The sequence below is a fragment of the Brienomyrus brachyistius genome, chromosome 1 (genome assembly GCF_023856365.1).
Source record: "Brienomyrus brachyistius isolate T26 chromosome 1, BBRACH_0.4, whole genome shotgun sequence".
Lineage (NCBI taxonomy): Eukaryota > Metazoa > Chordata > Actinopteri > Osteoglossiformes > Mormyridae > Brienomyrus > Brienomyrus brachyistius.
In genome coordinates, this window is record NC_064533.1 from 50,644,945 (window position 1) to 50,663,673 (window position 18,729).

Genomic DNA, 18,729 nt, shown 5'->3' on the forward strand with positions numbered 1-18,729 from the left:
GAAGGATGACTTAAGAATTTATACTGCTTGCACATACAAAACAGTGGATTAAACATATCTTGTGCGAATTAAAAATTAAAACAAAGCCTTGAGAATTAAGTTTTGGAAATGTACCCAAGCTTAGTTGAATACTACTCGTTAGCCCTGCTGGGTAGCGTTTGAGGGGCTCAGCTGCTCTCTGGTTGTAGTTCATCCTCCGACGTTATAGGTGGCGATGGAAGCTCTTGTGGACACCGAAACGTCTGGTGAGACGCACCGAAAATACGAAGAAGCATCCTGAACGCCATATTGGAAATGTGATGTTCGCAGGGACCTGCAGGAACTAGTCTTGTGGATAATTTCCCGCAGTGATCGGAGAAGCCGCTGAACTGCAGCCGGGCCAGTACGATTCAATCCCATCTGTAGGCTGCGACCCAGTTCGCGCAATGGCCGTCGGCTGGAGGAAATGAACGAGTGGTAAGTAATCTTTAACTGAAAGGGGACATAATGAAATGCAACTCAGCTGAGACTGCTGCGTTGCCTCCGACTGTTTTTCGTCAATATCTGTACGTGCGTAGCTAATTCCACAGTCTTTTTTGGGGGACAGGTTCCACCCAATGTGTCTGTGTCGCGCTGGTCTAGCTGGTCGTCTGTCCTAAATGGGCATCCTTCCAGGTACCAGCTAACCGGTGTAGTTTCTGTTATCTGGAGGGGTTACTCGGTAGCCTGCACAGGCACCCGCTGCAGCCGCAGTGATGCCGGATACGGGGGTCTTCTGCGCGTGCATGCCTGTATGAGTGTGCGCGTGCTTTGTCTCGGCTCGAGATGTCAGCGACGCCGTAGCTAAGCGACACCCGGACAAGCTACCGCGGGACATCGAGCCGCCGGGGGCCGTCTGCTAAAACCAGCTAACCTCCGATAGCTTCAGACCTTCGCGCTTGTGTTGATATCACAGTGTCCGGGCGTTTGGTGGAAGTTTACCCCTCAGTTTTCTTGCAGCGAGGATAGTTTACGAAAACTGTTCGCATATTGCCGGGTTGTTAATTAGGCTGCCCGCGAAGCCGGCTGAGAGGATTAGCCATACTGGCTAGCTAAAAAAAGAGGCAGTGATGTCCGGCGGCTTGTAAGCAGCAGCATGGTCCCGCGTCGAGTTCGTGCAAATATTTTACGCCCATCAATTCATAAATTATTAGTGACGCCGAAACCAGTTTCTTTGTCGACTAACCAGCTGTTTCGGATATGCGGTTGCGCAACACAATCTTGTGACTACAAGCCAAGTCACCTCGCTAGGTGAAGCTAGCAAAACACACCGGGGGGGGGGTTGTCTATCGATTCTCTGTCCGCCTTCAGACCGCTTTGTGGTGGCCGCCTGTTACCCTTTAAACGCTTTTTTTTGTACTGTGGCGGTTTTAGACGCGGACTCATGTAAGGTTAGTAATCTGTCTGCACTGCTGAGGCTCGCCTGGAGCCGGTGTCCTGGGCCGTTTCGGCCTTGCGCGCGATCGGCGTCCGGTACTGGGGGTTCCGTGCTGCCTTGGCCGGCCTTCCACTTCTCTGGCTCCGTGTCACCGAATCCTCGCGATGACTCTAGTAAATTCTCTTTTAGAGGATAAATCGAGTTGAGCACCTGAATGTAAGGTGCTTAAGAATAACTAGATATGAGTTCTTAAATGATGAAATGGTTTTTGTTAAAACGCTTTCAGGTGCATTGCATACTTGTATTGGTCGTGTTTGGATTCTTTTGGAAGCATTTTCAGTTAAGGGTAGGTTAATATAATAATCGCAGTAGATGTTTAACCCGGAAGAGTGTTGCTTTTTATGACTAAGATGTAAACCGTGTTTGTACATTAATGTTTATGGTAATATTAGATATTCTGTATTGTGTGTGTGTGTGTATACGTACCGTGACATACACTTATTTTTCAAGCGTCCGGTTTCTGTTGGGCTGGGAAAAACACCAGTCTCTCCAGCAGTGACAGCCCTGTCACCTGGGAGCCTGTGCGACGGACGATGCATAATAATGCCGAGGCTTTGGACACCGTTTCCGGGCCCCAAAGACGAGAGGAAAGCGGGTACAGAGTCCATGACTGTCTGAAAGCACCAACACCTGCTTTATCGACTTAGTTTAAACAGTTTAACTTCTGGTAAGGATGGTGATGAAAAATGTAATGATCACGCTATATGGCCTTTATCATAATTTGTAGTGCATTAAATATGTATATTAAAAACATGAATACACAGTTTTGGTGGCACGTTTGCATGTGTCTTGTTTAAAATGAATTATTAACACCTAAAACCTGTTTAGTACTCCTCGATCCCGAGTAAAATCCAGGGAAAAGCAACATTTTCCGGTATGTGTATCTATACCACATCTTCTGCACTGCTGGGTCTCTAGAGGTCTCCAGACTCTCTTCAGTACAGCTGCGATGGGCTAGGTTGGCGTGCAGCCTTCCTGAATTGAGTAGTCTGTCATTCATCCATCACATGGGGTCATGCAAGCGTGAAGGTTCATAGCCTAGAGAGAATTTAAAGGTAAAAGGTCTTGGCTGTGGATAAGAATCTTGTGAAAAACTGCATGGTAGTCACCTTACATATTGTAGTTATACAAGGGTAACCAGTGCCTGCTATAAAACGGCAGTTTTAGCCACATTTAGGAAATGTTTATATTTATTTGCGTGATAGGAAGTGAGGGGCGCTGGACAATGAGGCCAGTTTCCCCGCCTGCGTTGTGAGATGGAAAGTGCGATTCCAACTCTAGTGGCTGCTGCTAACGTGTCCTGCTGCTCGTTCCTTGGCTGGAATTTTTCCCCCTGAGAATCATCCAATTATGTGCAGCCAGCCCCAGCACTGCGATTTAAAAATTCTTTTTCTTTGCTATGAAACTGACTGCAGTGTGACATTTAAATGCATTTGATACTTAATAATGTATTGCTGTTGTGATTTGTACCATGTCTAGGCTGCATGTTTCTAAGTTTGCTGGCTGGGACACTTAAAAAGATTTGCGTCAAACCGGGCTGCTCTTCAGTGGCTGATGTTGTAAAATGGGGAACTAAGGACGCTCGGTCGTGTGATCCAAATCCCGCTGGATTAGACCATATGGTAATTAAAGCGTTTTAAATTAAAGTGTTTCCTAGTTTGTCCATTCTTCCATTTTACCTTTTATATATATTTTTGTTTCTACTGTTTTTTTATTTTGTTTCTCGCTGTTCGCTGTGTGTTTCAAAAGATGCCGGTTGTATTTTGTGTTTCAGCGGCAGGCTATTTGAATAACCAATCGACAGCAAATATGTTTGCCAGTCCCACCCCAAAGTACCGAAGTACCCCAGCTGGTTTGGTACTTTCAGTACTGGAACTTTCGGTACTGGTATTCGACCAATGGAAAAGCGAAAGTACCGTACTTTGAGGTGGAAAAGCACCCTAACATAAGTGACCTAAACTGATTATTTTGAAACTGTTAAGGATGTCTCTGTCAGTAGTATAAATAATCTACTGATCTTAATCTGACTATTCATAGAATAATCTCTTGTTTATAATATATTTAATTTGCAATTGGTGTGAGGCAACATATGGTCAATTTAGCCACTCGTTCTCTTGACTTGCACATTTTTTGGACAGTGGAATGAAACCTAACAATCTTCCAAAAAGCCAAACAGGCAGGGTGAACATGCAGACTCCACGCACACAAAGCGGCTGTGTGTGGTGACGACGTTACCCGCTGCGCCACTGTGCCACTTTTGGATTTCATGATGTGTGATGTTAATATCGATATGGCATTTCATGTACCTACAACTGTCACATTTCAATGCCCACGATAGTCTGCTGTGTTCAAACCATCAATAAGTTGCAGTAAATATTTTTTGCTCAGTCATAGGAAACAAACCTTGGCAGTCTTTGCAATTTTAATGATGGTTCTTTTGCAGTCTTATCTAGTATATGTAAAAAAAAAAAAAAAAAAAAAAGTTCATAGCTGCTGCTTTTGCATGAGCTCTGCATGCACTCTCTCAGACAAGCATTTAAGTCAAAATTGATAGACGGGCCTGGTCAATTCGAGATGCTAAGTGGTACATATAGTGAATATTGGTTATGTGAAGTACTTATACGCAACTTTTTGCCTATTTCCATTCTTAAGTCTTTCTTCCATATTGCTGAGTTATTGAGAAGGAATTTTTTATCTGCTTTTTAATAATTATGACTGCTCTGAGACTGTTGCTTCCCAATCATTGTTTATCTTACTGTTTTTAGATGTGAGAATACATAGATGAATTGTGAGTATTTTTAAAATGTACGAAATTCAGAAAATGCACATTAAGAATTGACGAATGTATACAAAAATAGTAATTTTTCCATATGTAGAGTCATGTATCTGCGTGGAAACAGTATTTCAGTTACACTTCCAGTTAAGGATAAAAATCATTTTTGTGTTAATGTACTTTTGAATGTGAAAATTTGGTATTTATGTTGGTAGATCTGGTGCAGTGTGTTTCCACTCTTAGGTGGATGGAGAAGGTCTGCTGTGGTATAGAGAGGATCATACTGAGTAATTCTACATTGAAAATAATCACGCAATCAAGCTTCATATCATGGCAGCTGCCTTGTTGGACTCTGTGGATGACCATCTGGACAATGGCTGTGTTTTAGCATCACGATTCTCCTTAATTAGTGCTGCACCATAGCTCTGACACATCCTCTGTGAACACACACACACACACACACACACACACACACACACACACACACACACACACACACACACACACACACACACACACACACACACACACACAAGAGCCTGTGCTTGTGATTTTACTGTTAGCCTTGGTTTTAACAGTTTGTGGGTTGTTAGAGCAGAGAACCCAGTGTCTGGGCGACCTGCAGATAGAAAATGTACTTCCAGCACAGGGTTGTCTTTGCGCTGCTTGTCCCCATTAAAGCTGGGCTTGAAACCAGTTGCGCGAATGTTATATTCATTTATACAGAAATCGCTCCTGCTATTGCCATATTAAATCAGCATCCTTTCATAGTCCTAATCGTGCCGCAGGCACACAAGGACGCTTGCTCGAAGCTGCCATTTCGCAAAGCAGACTGGGTGTTTCGTCATCAAACACCCCTCCGAATGCTTGTACTCGACAAGCTCTGATCAAAGCAAGAAAACAGAATGTAAGGAGTGCACATGCTGAGAACTTGCCTTTGCAAAGAACTTGAAAGTCTTGCCCTCAACCCAATTCATTGCACGGAAGCCTTGGGTGCAACCAGGTAAGTGTTTGTTTTTCCATGGAAAATGTGACAGCTGAAATGTACGTAGTGATCCTCTTCCTCTGGTTAGCATTTAGCTCAGGAAGCAGGTAGAGGGGGTGCCTTTGGGGTCATGAGCGTATAGAAGTATTTCCCTTCTGAGTCCTAAGTTTAGCCCACGGATACAGGCTCACTGGTAATTGGGCTTTAGGGGGTGACGACAAGTTGGCTTAAACCACAGTCTTGATCCGCTTATGTAACTGCAAACTTTGCGCCATGAGCAATACGAGCAGGAAGCCCATGACACAGAGACATTTGACTTCCTTGTTTACTCGAAACTAAGAACAGGCGAGTCATCTATGAACCACTCTTATGTAAACGTAACGAAGTGCTGTGGAGATTTCCCCTTCCCCCCCCTCACCCGAGCACCGTGTATAGGTTCCCCTTTCTCGTGACAAAACTTTTGATATATGTGGCGTGTTTGGTGGGAAGTAAAGGCATCGTTCCCACTGCCATCTGGCCTATGCTCTGATGTGAGGTTTTGGGCCCCGCTGGTCAGCTATAGAGCAGAAGCACCATGTATCATTTTTATATCAAGTGAATATTTTGATGTGAAAAATCAGTCGGCTCAAAGTAACGATGGCGTTTTGTTTATCAGTATATAAAGGAATCTCTATGCTCCTGCAGTCATTTTCTGCATGCAGAAATTGAGTAGAGTAGTTAAAATACTTACAGTGTTTTAAAATGAAACAAATTTTATTTCCTTCTGCACATTAAGGCCTCACTCAGCAGTTTATGGCAGCTACAGAAATATTCCTAACTTTTATTATATGACATGCATTCAGATTAAATTTACTACTTTCTGCCTTTGGGCTTCCATAACCAGCCTGTTCATTGTCATATTAAGATAATCAGCAAGTGCATGTGTGAGACTGAGACGGTGGGCAGTACTATGAAGATTTTAATTACATTAATTGCATAATTACTGAGAAGATAGTATATAAAAGATTTAAATATTCCAGTATTTTAAAACTAGCAGGCGGGTCCACGTAGTTTATCAACCAGAAAAGAAATTCTATGACTAAGTGGCTCTGGCTTGATTGAATATGACTGCAATCTCCTGTCTGCTGTTTAGTCTGCAATTGATCTTTCTCTCATGCTGGTTAACCTTCCCAGCTTTAGTACTAACACACGTCTGACCCTGTCAGTTTGGTAGCTCTGCTTTTGTATAAATCAGTGCCATGCCTTATTAAAATATGTTCTTGCCCGTATTGAACATAAGCCATTATACGCGTGTTAAGGCTTTTGGTTTGTAGTGGCAGTGTTGGTTTTTCTTGTTTGCGTAAACTTCCCTCACCAGTGTAGGCGGCTGAAAGCAGCCTAATTGTTCAAGGGGCAATACGCAGCATATTATGAAAGTCTGTTTTGTAGTCTGTCAAAAGACTACAAAAGAGACATTACAAGAAATTCCAATTCTTGTAATGTCCTGGAGAACTCATAGCGACAGCTGGGGATTTGGCTTTGAAGGCGAGCACCACTCTTTAGTGTTCTCTCACTGACGCAGGAGAGCAATGGAAAAGTCTGCCCTGAGTTAGTGGGCGAACAAGCGACGTGCTGTCTTCTGATGTATACGGTAACATCATGGACATTTGCGAGGTTACATTCCAGAACCCGTCGCGAATGAGGATGATTCGCGGATGTTTGGTAGAGTCACTAAAAATGGTAATATGTGACCCTCCAGCACAAAACTGTATGGAAGTCGCCACCGATCGACTGCCAGAGGAACTCCAAACTAACGCAGATGCTCTTTTCCGCCGTGTTTAGTCATTCTCCATATAACGAACGTAATTATTTCTTTCGATAACTATTCAATGTAATCCTGTATATGCGGGCATGTTAGAATCACTCGGGAAAATCTGTACATCTCCATGTGACTTCGATTTTGTGCTGGAGGGTCACATATGTGCTTATTTCTGTAGTTTAAACCCTAAATATGCTTCCAAAACACTAAAATGTTATTTAAAAGATAGCTTGATACATTACCTTTAAAAACCAACCCTTTCAGTATTTAAAGCGATTGCGCCTCGAGATGGAACGCATTTGCTATGTATGTAAACAATAGCACCTTTCAATAAATGTATCATTTTTGTGCGTTGAATTACTTTAATGTGTACTTACTATTACAAAATAGTAAATCAATTATTTTCTAATATTTAAGTAACCATTAACGTTCCTGTCATGTATTGCCGGGGTGTGGACCGGGGAAGCAGGGACAGGACGCAAGGAATCGGGGAACACAAGCTTTAATCAAAAGGTAAAGACAAGCAGGACAACGAAACAGGCAGCAAACTCAAAATTATGTTAATGACCGGAAACACACAAACTCAGGAAACACATAAACACAGACTTAAATACACAGGACTAATGACAGCAACTTGAAAAAGTGCTGATCACACAGGACTTCCACACAAGGTTGATGAGGGGGCGTGGCACATGGGAGGATTGAACGAGCAGGTCATGCCATTTCCAAAGGGAATAAACTTTGAAAATGGGATTCACATCTTGTAAAGTGACAGTACAGTATGTACGTAAAAAGGAAGCAGATGTGCGAAAAAATCGCGGATGCAAATAAGTTCGGTTCCAATTAAATTTTCGCGGATCTGTGAATTTGCAAATCACGAAGCGCGAATACACGAGGACTTACTGTACATCAAAAATGGACTGAAACCAAAGTTGTGTTTGCGTAGCTGTGTATCCCTCGTCACTCCTTGAAATCCAGCTATTCCGTCGCAGCGCTCTTTATTAAATAGTGACGGGGTTGATGACTTTCAAAACTGGTTCGGAATTTGTGCTCGTAAAATCTCACGTTCCCCATGACTCATCTTTTCCGTGCTGTATCATGCTGTTTGCATCAGCTATAGCTGATCCTCTATGACAGCATCACTGCCTCAGTGCAGAGATTGCTTTCCCTCTTCCCAATAATATTCCTGGCATATTACTTTCTGCCTCTCCTCATTCACTTTAATAAAGGGCTCCTGAGCTGAGCTTTCCTCCCGGTGGAATTGCATTGTGCTGAATAATGGACTCTTGCAACTTGGAATATGATCGGTTTTGTGTACTTCAAGGCCGCTAGGTTGAGGAAGTCCTGGTATGTGTGTGGCAGACGGAAATGAAGTGTGTTGGCTGAACAAAGCAAACCAAAGGAGTGCTTTATCCAAGCTTCTGTCTCACAGCTTATTGTCAAATGGCTCGCGGCCACGGTGAGACAATGAAGAGCATTTAGGAATGCAGCACATACCACCTCCCCCGCTGAGTGTTCTCTGTCCGTCATCTCTCCCATTGCTTGCTCCTGTGCTGTCATCCACCCAGCAGAAGATGAGAGGAGGGCCGGAGGAGAGACTGCAGTGGCAGGGCCAGTGACTCTCTCGCCGCGGGCATGGCGCAGGCTGTCCCCCAGCTTGACTACCAGCTCCTGCATGACCTGAAGCTGCGCTTCCCTGAGATCCCGGAGGATGTGGTGTCTCAGTGCCTCCTGCAGGTATGCGGACATGCCACACTGTATCAGCAGCCTGGTGTCCTAAGCAGTGTGATGCTGAATCACCAGTGTGTCTTTGTGCTTCTCCCCAAGAACAACAACAACCTGGACGTGTGTTGCCTTCTCCTGGCTCAAGAGAGTAATCGCTACCTGTACGGGGAGTACCACAGTCCCGAGGAGAGCCGCCTGGCCCGTAACCACATGCTGCACATCAGCCTGGGCTACCCGTCCACAGAGGGCGCTAAAGCTAACGGAGGGCGCCCCCTGGTGCACAGCTCCAGCGATGGGCACATCGAGCCGCAGCGAGGTGGCCCTGGTGCCGGACAGCGTCCCATGGTGTTCCAGGAACCGCACTCTGCCCCTGCCACCATGGCGCCATCGCCAGGGTACAGCCCCTTCTTTGTGAATGAGCAGGGCCGCTCTGCCGGCACCCCGCCGCCCGTTGCGCCCTACCCCCCGGTGCCACACTACGCCATGAACCCCATCACAGTTACGCTCCCACAGAGCATCCCCTCTGTGCCTCAGGCCCTGCAGATCCCCACCTCCCCTTATAGTGGCGCTGGTGGCAGCGCCCTGTATGTTCGGCCCGCCCCCTCACAGAGCCCCCAGCCTGCCCCCTGGCCCTCGCCTGGCATTCCGGTTTTCACGCCATCCCCGTACGCCTCCCCGTATCCCGGGAAGCCTGTCCCCCAGACAGCGTACCACTCCCCACCCCCGTCCCAGTTCCCGTCCCCTTACAGCTCCCCGCAGCATCAGATCCAGCAGACAGCCCACGCGTTTCTCCCTATCAGCCCCCCCACTGTGCCTGGCCTGCCCTACCAGACGCAGCAGTCTATGTCTTATTTGCCCCACCTGTCTTCCAAGACCCCTCTGAAAAACCAGATAGAGATCAGTTTAGAGGGGGGGCAGAGAGCACCCACCCCGGCTCAGCGTAGCGGCTCTCCTGGAATCGGCCAGCCGGGCCAGCCGCGAGGTCAGAACTCCCTGTACATTTCCACTAACTCCTCCCCCAGCTCCCCATCACGGGGGATCAGCTTGACCAGCTCCTTCCACCCCGGCATGTACATCCACCCGGCCCCCGTGCGGCCTCTACCAGCCTCCTCCCCCCAGCCTGGGAATGCGTACATCAAGATCAAGGTGTCGCCCGGCCGGACTCAGGGGCGCCCCCTGGAGTCACCCACTGTGGAGACTGAGTCCCTGCTCAATATTGTGGACCAGGCGGAGCATCCTGCAGCACCCGCCCCCATCCTGCCTATCTCAGTGTTGCCAGGCAACCTCGCCAGTAAGATCAACAACATGCCGCGCAGGTCCAGTTCCGGCTCTGATGACTACGCATACACTCAGGGTGAGTCATGGTGTGTTGGTGGGGTTCAGGAATGGCACGGGCCTTCTGGCGCTTTGAAAACAATGAGTAGCAATGTTGTGTAAAATTGATAATCATAATATGAGCACCACTTAAATTGGACAAACACATTTCCAGTTCTTTGAGTTATCAGACTGTCGGCTGTTGCTGTAAAAATTTAGGGTTTATTCTGTTCTCACAATTACTTGATTAAACTTACTCAGTGAGTATTTCCCTCTGATTACTCGGCAATGTGGTTTGAAGACCGATGGAGCATAACTGATAAAAGAAGGTGGCCTGAGTGCATTACTGGAAGCTGGGGAGTGTTTTTTTTAATTATTATTTTAATTCACCACCAACCACAAACTCACTCACTTGCATGTTGATGTTGGATGTTTCCTCTAGATTTGAACTGCAGCTCTCTGAAACCCCAGAATCTCCCGTCTGGTGCGGCGTAAAGTCCCGCCCACCTACGAGCAACCTAACTTTTTCGATGGAAGTTTGACTTTCTGCTAGCAGCCCTACTGAAATACGACAACCCTTATTATTGGGGGCTATAATAATCACATTTGTTGCCCCTCAAATGCCCTGGGCAAAGAATTTCAAACTCTGACTCTTAACTTAAGACAAGCTGTGTGAGCTCCCACTCATGAATGTGGTTGTATTTTAGTTTTGGTGTCATGTAATTTAAATATTAATATTGAAATTGATGCTATTCATATTTCTGGTCACTTGCCTATTTTTTATTTTTTTTTGCTACCCGCTGTACTGCAAAAGGTGTAATTAGCCTAATTATTTTAAATATTATTAATATCACTAAGTACCAGTCTATCCCAGGTAATTTTAAATATGCGGCTGTTTGCCTGCTTCTTTAAAAACCCTCTGATTCTGACCCTGAAACTTAACATAAATTTTATGCCTATATCATAACTTCCTATTACTACTAAAATTATAGAGACGATTGTTTTGATTCAGTTAACTACTTAACTTGCTGCTTCTTGTCACTTATCTTTCTGATCTGTTACAACCTCGTAAATCATTTTTTTTAAGACCCATCATAACGCTGAAACTGCTCTTTTAAGCTTTTAATGATGTTCTTTATTAATTCGAGGATCCCAGCTGCTCTGATACCTTTGGACCTATCTGCTGCGTTTGATACAATAGAAACCATATTTTGCTAGACAAGTTAAATTTTCTTTCATTTACTGGTACCCATGCATCTGTTAACCTGCCCGATACAAGCTTGGGTTCATCGACCACCTTCTCCAGACCATTCACAAAACATCTGCAGTGTTTCGTTTTGGTTGTTAAATGTCTTTCTTTCGACTACATCTGCTTGCCAAGATTTGGACCATTCCTTCACCACCTAACCTTGAACCTGTTACTTGTACTTGTGACCTCTAGACTCAACTGCTGTAATTTGATGCATCTTGAAATTAACCAGTTGCCGGGATTTTAACTAGGACACCAAGATATTGCCATATTTCTCCCATTTGAGCTTCTTTTCAATAGCTACCTGTGAGATATAGGATTGATGTCAATATTTTGCTGATGGTGTTTGAAACACCCAGCATGGGTTTAGCCACCTCATAGCTTGTGCACATTCTATGTCTGTCTTCACTAACGCCCATTTAGATCATCCAGTTAGCTGTTACTATTTTCTCTCTGGTCTAGGCTTAATATAAGGGGTATTGCACCTTTACAGTAGACGATCCCTGGCTTTAGAACAGGCTACATTTGCATCTTTTGTCTTCCTCCCGTTTTAGCCTTTTTAAGCTGAAAACCTACTTTTCTGTGGCTTTTTGCTAAGTAGTCTTATATGGTTGCTTTGTTTTCTGTGTGTGCTTTTTTCCCCGCTGTAAAGCGCTGTGGCGTGACTTTTGTTTCTGGAAATGTGTTCTATAAATAGTCTGTGTTGAGTTGAGAGGGTCCAGATAAAGAGCAAAAGCCTGAGTTGTGTGGAAGCACTCCACATTAAACGTGAAAGAAAATGCTGAAATTCAGAAGACTCTGGTTTAAGACCCTTAAGGTTAAACGTAGACAAGTGTAACCTCTGTGCCCGGCATTCTCTTGGAGTAGCCTGCTCTCTGTCATTACTTTGCTTCTAATTATTTGCTTTCTGCCATCTCTATCTCAAAGTAATTGCGGCTAAAATGAAGGCTGCCCTCATCTCATAGCTGCATCATCTCACACAATATGGTACATAACCAAATAACTTCAGTTTTTTGTGAATGTTTTGTGTGTGTTGAGTAGGCCTGAGTAATAATAGAAAAACCACATTGCGATATATTGAAATATTTGTGATTTAACGGTATTTACAAAAGAAAAGAACTTTGAAAATTACCCAAATTAACTACATACATAGAACTAATCAGTTACCAATGGTGTGTGACAGTTCTGCCTCAAGTTGTGCTAACAGATGCAAAACAGTGCCGTAAAATGACTTACTTTTACTTCATAGCGTCTCCAGTGAATTGGATAGTGCTGTTGTAACACACTGCCACTTTGTCTGTGTGTGGAGTTTGAATGTTCTCCCTGTGTGTGCTTTTGCGCTGGATCCACAGTCCAAAAACTTAAGTGAACTGGAGTGCCTGAATTGAGTATATGTATGAGTTAGTGACAGCCCTGTAATGTTGTATCAGGATGTAGTCCAGCTTTGAATCCTAACCACATGCCGGCAGTACATTTAGAGTAGGTGGTTTAGCGTTCAGTCATTTTTCAACATTCTGAAATGCGTGTGGCCCTTTGTAGGTGAAAGTCATGGGGGTTTTGGTGCTTGGACATGCTAAAATCTAATGACTTGAGGAATAAAATATTTACTTGTGTGTTGCAAACAGATTGACGTCTAGATTTTTCTGCTCCTGTGGTATGTGACAGAATTTGTCCGTGTTTCTCATGTGGATTGTGTTAGGCGGCCCCGTGTGAGTGTGAAGCAGACTGACTGGTGTGGGTTGACAGCATGTATATCTAATTCCATCCTGTTTTTCTGCTTATTCTTCTTTGTTATACATTTTTAAAAGCTCTCCTGCTCCACCAGCGAGCAAGGATGGAGCGGTTGGTCAAGGAGCTCCTTCTGGAACGGCAGAAGTTAGAGAAACTGAAGGCTGACGTGAACGAGATGGAGTACGACGCCCTGCAGAGGCGCTTCCGCAGGGTCAACAGCTCCAGCTTTATTCCACGGGTAAGTTCAGGCACCTTCCCCCCCCCACTACCACCATACATTTCACCCTCTTCTGGGGGGCCATCTCGCTTTCGATAGCACTCGGGTGGCCTTCTGTAAGGATGTGGCTCAGACTGCAGTGCATGATGGGATGTCTACCTCCAGATGGAAACCTTTTCCATGCTTTTGCTGTGCTTCTGTACTGGCTGATTTGAAGCTGGCTATTGTCCTGAGTAGTCAGGACTAGGTGTGGCTGCCGGTATTGATGGTTTAGTTGTTCTACAGCACACCCTTTAACTACAGACTAGTGATCTGTCCAGCAGCTTTGCTTTGTTAAATTGTCATACCTTCAGTGGTCACTCCCTTTCAAACAATGCCGTTTCTGCTCTTTCATTGAAGAGGGACGGTTATGTTGTGCGTAAAGGTGGATTATTTATAAGCATCCGACACATTTGAGGGTGGGAGAATGTAACACTCGTTTCCTGTATCGATGAAAGCAATGAACAGCTCTGGAAGTCTCCGTAAAGATTCAGCATACCGTTACACCTTATGTACAAGACTGTCTGTTAAATTATAGTTACAGTGAGAATTACAGTCCTCTTCAGACAATTGTCCTGCTCCAAGTTCCAGTGTGACTCCAGTGGAAACTCATACTTGAACATTTTTTCGTTCTTAAAGCAATCCTTTCCAACTGGTAATGAAATCAGTCTCTTCATTAAGCTTGTTGTTTTCACTTTTTATGGAAGCAAAATGCTGATTTATTTTTAAGTCTAAGCACATTTAAGCTTGCCTGGGGGGCATAAATTTCATGCTCGGCAACCTGCCGGGTCTCTGTGAGCCGTAAGATCTACACACATTTGTCTGGAGTCACAACGTGTGTGTGTGTCTCGCAGCCCGAGGAGATGACCCGTCTACGGGGCCTGAACCGGCAGCTGCAGATCGACATCGACTGCACTCTGAAGGAGACAGACCTGCTGCAGTCTCGAGGTATCGGCCAATGACATCATAGGGCTGAGTCACCCCGTGACTGACGGCAGCCTGCAGCTCGTCCTGCTGGTCACAGATGCCCCCAGGGTCGTGCCACCGGCAGGCAACGGCCCCTCAGGCGAGCAGTCATGCAAATGAATGTCTGCTTTCTGCAGGGAAGTTCGACCCAAAAGCCATGAGCAACTTCTACGACAACATCCAGCCGGGCCCCGTGGTGCCGCCGAAGCCCGTGAAGAAAGGTGACCCTCAGCATGTCCTTTTTGGAAGGAAGCGGAGAGCATAGTGGGGATGGGAGTGCCGCGGGGCGCGTCGCCTGTGCCGTCTACCGACGAGGGCATCGGGGGGCGCGTCGCCTGTGCCGCATACCGACGAGGGCAGCGGGGGGCCGCGTCGCCTGTGCCGCGTACCGACGAGGGCATCGGGGGGCGCGTCGCCTGTGTCATCTACCGACGAGGGCATCGCGGGGCGCGTCGCCTGTGCCGCGTACCGACGAGGACATCGGGGGGCGCGTCGCCTGTGCCGCGTACCGACGAGGACATCGGGGGGCGCGTCGCCTGTGCCGCGTACCGACGAGGGCATCGGGGGGCGCGTCGCCTGTGCCGCGTACCTACGAGGGCATCGGGGGGCGCGTCGCCTGTGCCGCGTACCGACGAGGGCATCGGGGGGGGGCGCGTCGCCTGTGCCGCGTACCTACGAGGGCATCGGGGGGCGCGTCGCCTGTGCCGCGTACCGACGAGGGCATCGGGGGGCGCGTCGCCTGTGCCGCGTACCTACGAGGGCATCGGGGGGGGCGCGTCGCCTGTGCCGCGTACCTACGAGGGCATCGGGGGGGGCGCGTCGCCTGTGCCGCGTACCTACGAGGGCATCGGGGGGGGCGCGTCGCCTGTGCCGCGTACCTACGAGGGCATCGGGGGGGGCGCGTCGCCTGTGCCGCGTACCTACGAGGGCATCGGGGGGCGCGTCGCCTGTGCCGCGTACCGACGAGGGCAGCGGGGGGCGCGTCGCCTGTGCCGCGTACCGACGAGGGCATCGGGGGGCGCGTCGCCTGTGCCGCGTACCTACGAGGGCATCGGGGGGCGCGTCGCCTGTGCCGCGTACCGACGAGGGCATCGGGGGGCGCGTCGCCTGTGCCGCGTACCTACGAGGGCATCGGGGGGGGCGCGTCGCCTGTGCCGCGTACCTACGAGGGCATCGGGGGGGGCGCGTCGCCTGTGCCGCGTACCTACGAGGGCATCGGGGGGGGCGCGTCGCCTGTGCCGCGTACCTACGAGGGCATCGGGGGGGGCGCGTCGCCTGTGCCGCGTACCTACGAGGGCATCGGGGGGGGCGCGTCGCCTGTGCCGCGTACCTACGAGGGCATCGGGGGGGGCGCGTCGCCTGTGCCGTCTACCGACGAGGGCATCGTCGGGCGCGTCGCCTGTGCCGTCTACCGACGAGGGCATCGGCGGGCGCGTCGCCTGTGCCGTCTACAGAAGAGGGCATCGGCGGGCGCGTCGCCTGTGCCACGTACAGAACAGGGCATCGGGGGGCGCGTCGCCTGTGCCGCCTACCGACGAGGGCATCGGGGGGCGCGTCGCCTGTGCCGCCTACCGACGAGGGCATCGGCGGGCGCGTCGCCTGTGCCGCGTACCGACGAGGGCATCGGGGGGCGCGTCGCCTGTGCCGTCTACCGACGAGGGCATCGGCGGGCGCGTCGCCTGTGCCGTCTACCGACGAGGGCATCGGCGGGCGCGTCGCCTGTGCCACGTACAGAAGAGGGCATCGGCGGGCGCGTCGCCTGTGCCACGTACAGAAGAGGGCATCGGCGGGCGCGTCGCCTGTGCCACGTACAGAACAGGGCATCGGGTGGCGCGTCGCCTGTGCCGTCTACCTACGAGGGCATCGGGGGGCGCGTCGCCTGTGCCGTCTACCGGCGAGGGCATCGGCGGGCGCGTCGCCTGTGCCGTCTACCGGCGAGGGCATCGGCGGGCGCGTCGCCTGTGCCACGTACCGACGAGGGCATCGGGGGGCGCGTCGCCTGTGCCGTCTACCGACGAGGGCATCGGCGGGCGCGTCGCCTGTGCCGTCTACCGACGAGGGCATCGGCGGGCGCGTCGCCTGTGCCACGTACAGAACAGGGCATCGGGTGGCGCGTCGCCTGTGCCGTCTACCGACGAGGGCATCGGCGGGCGCGTCGCCTGTGCCACGTACAGAACAGGGCATCGGGTGGCGCGTCGCCTGTGCCGTCTACCGACGAGGGCATCGGCGGGCGCGTCGCCTGTGCCACGTACAGAACAGGGCATCGGGTGGCGCGTCGCCTGTGCCGTCTACCGACGAGGGCATCGGGGGGCGCGTCGCCTGTGCCGCATACCGACGAGGGCAGCGGGGGGCCGCGTCGCCTGTGCCGCGTACCGACGAGGGCATCGGGGGGCGCGTCGCCTGTGCCGCGTACCGACGAGGGCATCGGGGGGGCGCGTCGCCTGTGCCGCGTACCGACGAGGGCATCGGGGGGGCGCGTCGCCTGTGCCGCGTACCGACGAGGGCATCGGGTGGCGCGTCGCTTTGGTTAGGGCCGAGTAGGGATTAAGGTTGTCATACTTAGCATTAGCATTTTTCCCATATAAATGAATGAGCGGTTCCCGAAAAGATGTGTGTGTGTGTGTGTGTGTGTGTGTGTGTGTGTGTTTGTGGTGTCACTGCATTTTTGCCCTGAAGCCGGTGTGGCTCAGTGTCACCGTCGGGCCTTTCAGCAAGGTCCTTAACTGCCAGTTGCATTAGGGAGCGGCTGATCCTGCTTTCTGAACTGTATGTCGCTTTGGGTAAAAGCCACTGCAGAATGAATGTAATGTACTGGATAAGCAGGATGGATGGCTCTGGATTTCGTGGGTACCATCTAGGGTATGTTTGGCTGGTAATAAGGTATTTTGCCTATTTCGCGTTATTTTGAAATCTTGCAAAAATGTCCGACCTAGTCTTGGCCTGGAGCTTAAGTCTCTTGTTGGTTTTGTTTTTGCTCCACGTGATTCGCTGTCCTGGCTGTCCGAGTGATTGTGTCCTTTCTCGTGTGCAGTTGCACTGTGACCGTGGTGTGTTCTGTGTGTGGGGAAGCTGGGTTTCTTCCTTTGTGTGTAGCCCAGTGTGTGTGAGCGCTGTTTCCCCCCCCCCCCCAGATGGAGGCGTGCGCTCTGTGGCTGGCGGCCGGACGGCCCCGCAGGACGAGGACTTTGAGGGGGCCCAGTGGAACTGTGAGAGCTGCACTTTCCTGAACCATCCGGCACTGAACCGCTGCGAGCAGTGCGAGATGCCCCGCTACACCTGAGCCAGTGTGGAGGCGACGCCACACCCCCGCCCTCCGCCACACCCCCACTTCATTGCCACCGACGCCACACCCTAGCTTTAACGAATGCCCACCCTGAAGCTTCCCTAGATCAGTTTGCATCACTCTAGATGTTTTAATTTCAGATAGAATGAGGGCGCGGGCCCCTTCTGCAGGCTGCCTCGGGGTGAGGAAGCTGGAGTGGCCCTGGGCAGAGCCAGACCCTGTGGCACGGACAGTTGGCTGTCTGGAATACGGCCGGACAGAGATCTCCGTAGGGCTGGGCAGTAACCATGGTGATTGGAATGTATCAATATCCTAGTGGAAAAACTGAGATTGCCTTTACCACCATGCCCCCCCTCCCCCCTCAGTCTCCCCATGTCACCTGGACAGTACCTGGGCCTTCTGTCGGATTACAGGCCTACAGAACATGACTGCTTTGCATTGACTGACTTGAAAAAGAATATCCAGGTGTTGTGGTTCTCATGCTAGATGTACACTGTATCTGCTCCGAAGCTAAATGACACTAAGAGAACTTGCATTTTAAATATATTCCTGGTACCTTTATGCATACTCTGCTACACTGTAATCTGAATATGTTCCTTCATGTGGATGCTGTATTTAAAGCACCCGTTCTATGTGAAACTGCTGGACTGTGAGGTACACAGCGTGTGAATATATACGTGCGGATGTGTGTATCTCCCTGTGTCCTGACAAGGTCATGTCTTTGTGTAATTCAGAATCAGTTGTGAATTTTGTGATTTTTTTTTTTTTTTTTTTTTTTTTTTTTTTGGGGGGGGGGGGGACTACTAAATAACATTGGCTGTAGTTTAAACTTGGACTGGTTTTTACTGTTTGCCCAAAGAGTATGAAAGACCACCTGCAAATAACCGATAATGCAGTATTTGTCGAAATAAGGTATATGATGTTATCAAATCAAAGTATTCATTTGGTCATTAAACGAATGCGAGTTGGAGCTCTGCGCCTGGCACCTTGTTTTATAGGCATCATTAACTCATATCGTTTTTATATTAGAGTCCGAGGTTCCCTCAGAGTAGATGTGTTGCATATTTTTTTCCTGCTGCATGTCAGTTTTAATTCAGGTGTTTTAGAAGTTTTAATTGGATCGTGTGAACCGGTCGTCCTGCTTTGGTATTGGCTTAAATGGTCTTTGTGCAGCAGGTATGGGGCCCTTTCCT

At 49.0% G+C, this 18,729-nt stretch overlaps 1 protein-coding gene and 1 long non-coding RNA gene across 7 annotated transcripts; one reads left to right on the top strand and one right to left on the bottom strand.

The window, feature by feature from the left end:
* Positions 1-281: 281 nt before the first annotated feature.
* On the top strand, positions 282-18,506 carry tab3 (TGF-beta activated kinase 1 (MAP3K7) binding protein 3). Of its 5 annotated transcripts, none has more exons than XM_049015242.1 (7): positions 282-456; positions 8,581-8,749; positions 8,840-10,091; positions 13,109-13,269; positions 14,142-14,235; positions 14,391-14,474; positions 17,385-18,506. In XM_049015242.1, the coding sequence occupies exons 2-7, from the start codon at positions 8,648-8,650 to the stop codon at positions 17,531-17,533; spliced, it is 1,842 nt and encodes a 613-aa protein (XP_048871199.1). In that variant the 5' UTR covers positions 282-456; positions 8,581-8,647; the 3' UTR covers positions 17,534-18,506. The 5 variants fall into 5 exon arrangements, with proteins under 5 accessions (XP_048871199.1, XP_048871274.1, XP_048871530.1 ...); XM_049015317.1 differs by having other exon boundaries at positions 8,584-8,749; XM_049015573.1 differs by lacking the exon at positions 17,385-18,506 and adding an exon at positions 14,670-14,800 and having other exon boundaries at positions 14,391-14,548.
* Positions 15,284-16,395, bottom strand: LOC125743152 (uncharacterized). Of its 2 annotated transcripts, XR_007398299.1 has the most exons (4): positions 16,306-16,395; positions 15,982-16,105; positions 15,786-15,901; positions 15,284-15,373 (listed from the first exon to the last, which is right to left on the bottom strand). It is a non-coding gene; the product is annotated as an uncharacterized LOC125743152 (long non-coding RNA). The 2 variants fall into 2 exon arrangements; XR_007398323.1 differs by lacking the exon at positions 15,284-15,373 and having other exon boundaries at positions 15,896-15,941.
* Positions 18,507-18,729: the final 223 nt, after the last annotated feature.

Excerpts from the sequence above, each read along its gene's own strand:
- tab3 (XM_049015242.1), top strand. The coding sequence starts at position 8,648 with ATGGCGCAGGCTGTCCCCCAGCTTGACTACCAGCTCCTGCATGACCTG. Across the intron at positions 8,750-8,839 it reads TGTCTCAGTGCCTCCTGCAG|AACAACAACAACCTGGACGT; the intron begins GTATGCGGACAT and ends CTTCTCCCCAAG. Across the intron at positions 14,236-14,390 it reads AGACCTGCTGCAGTCTCGAG|GGAAGTTCGACCCAAAAGCC; the intron begins GTATCGGCCAAT and ends TGCTTTCTGCAG.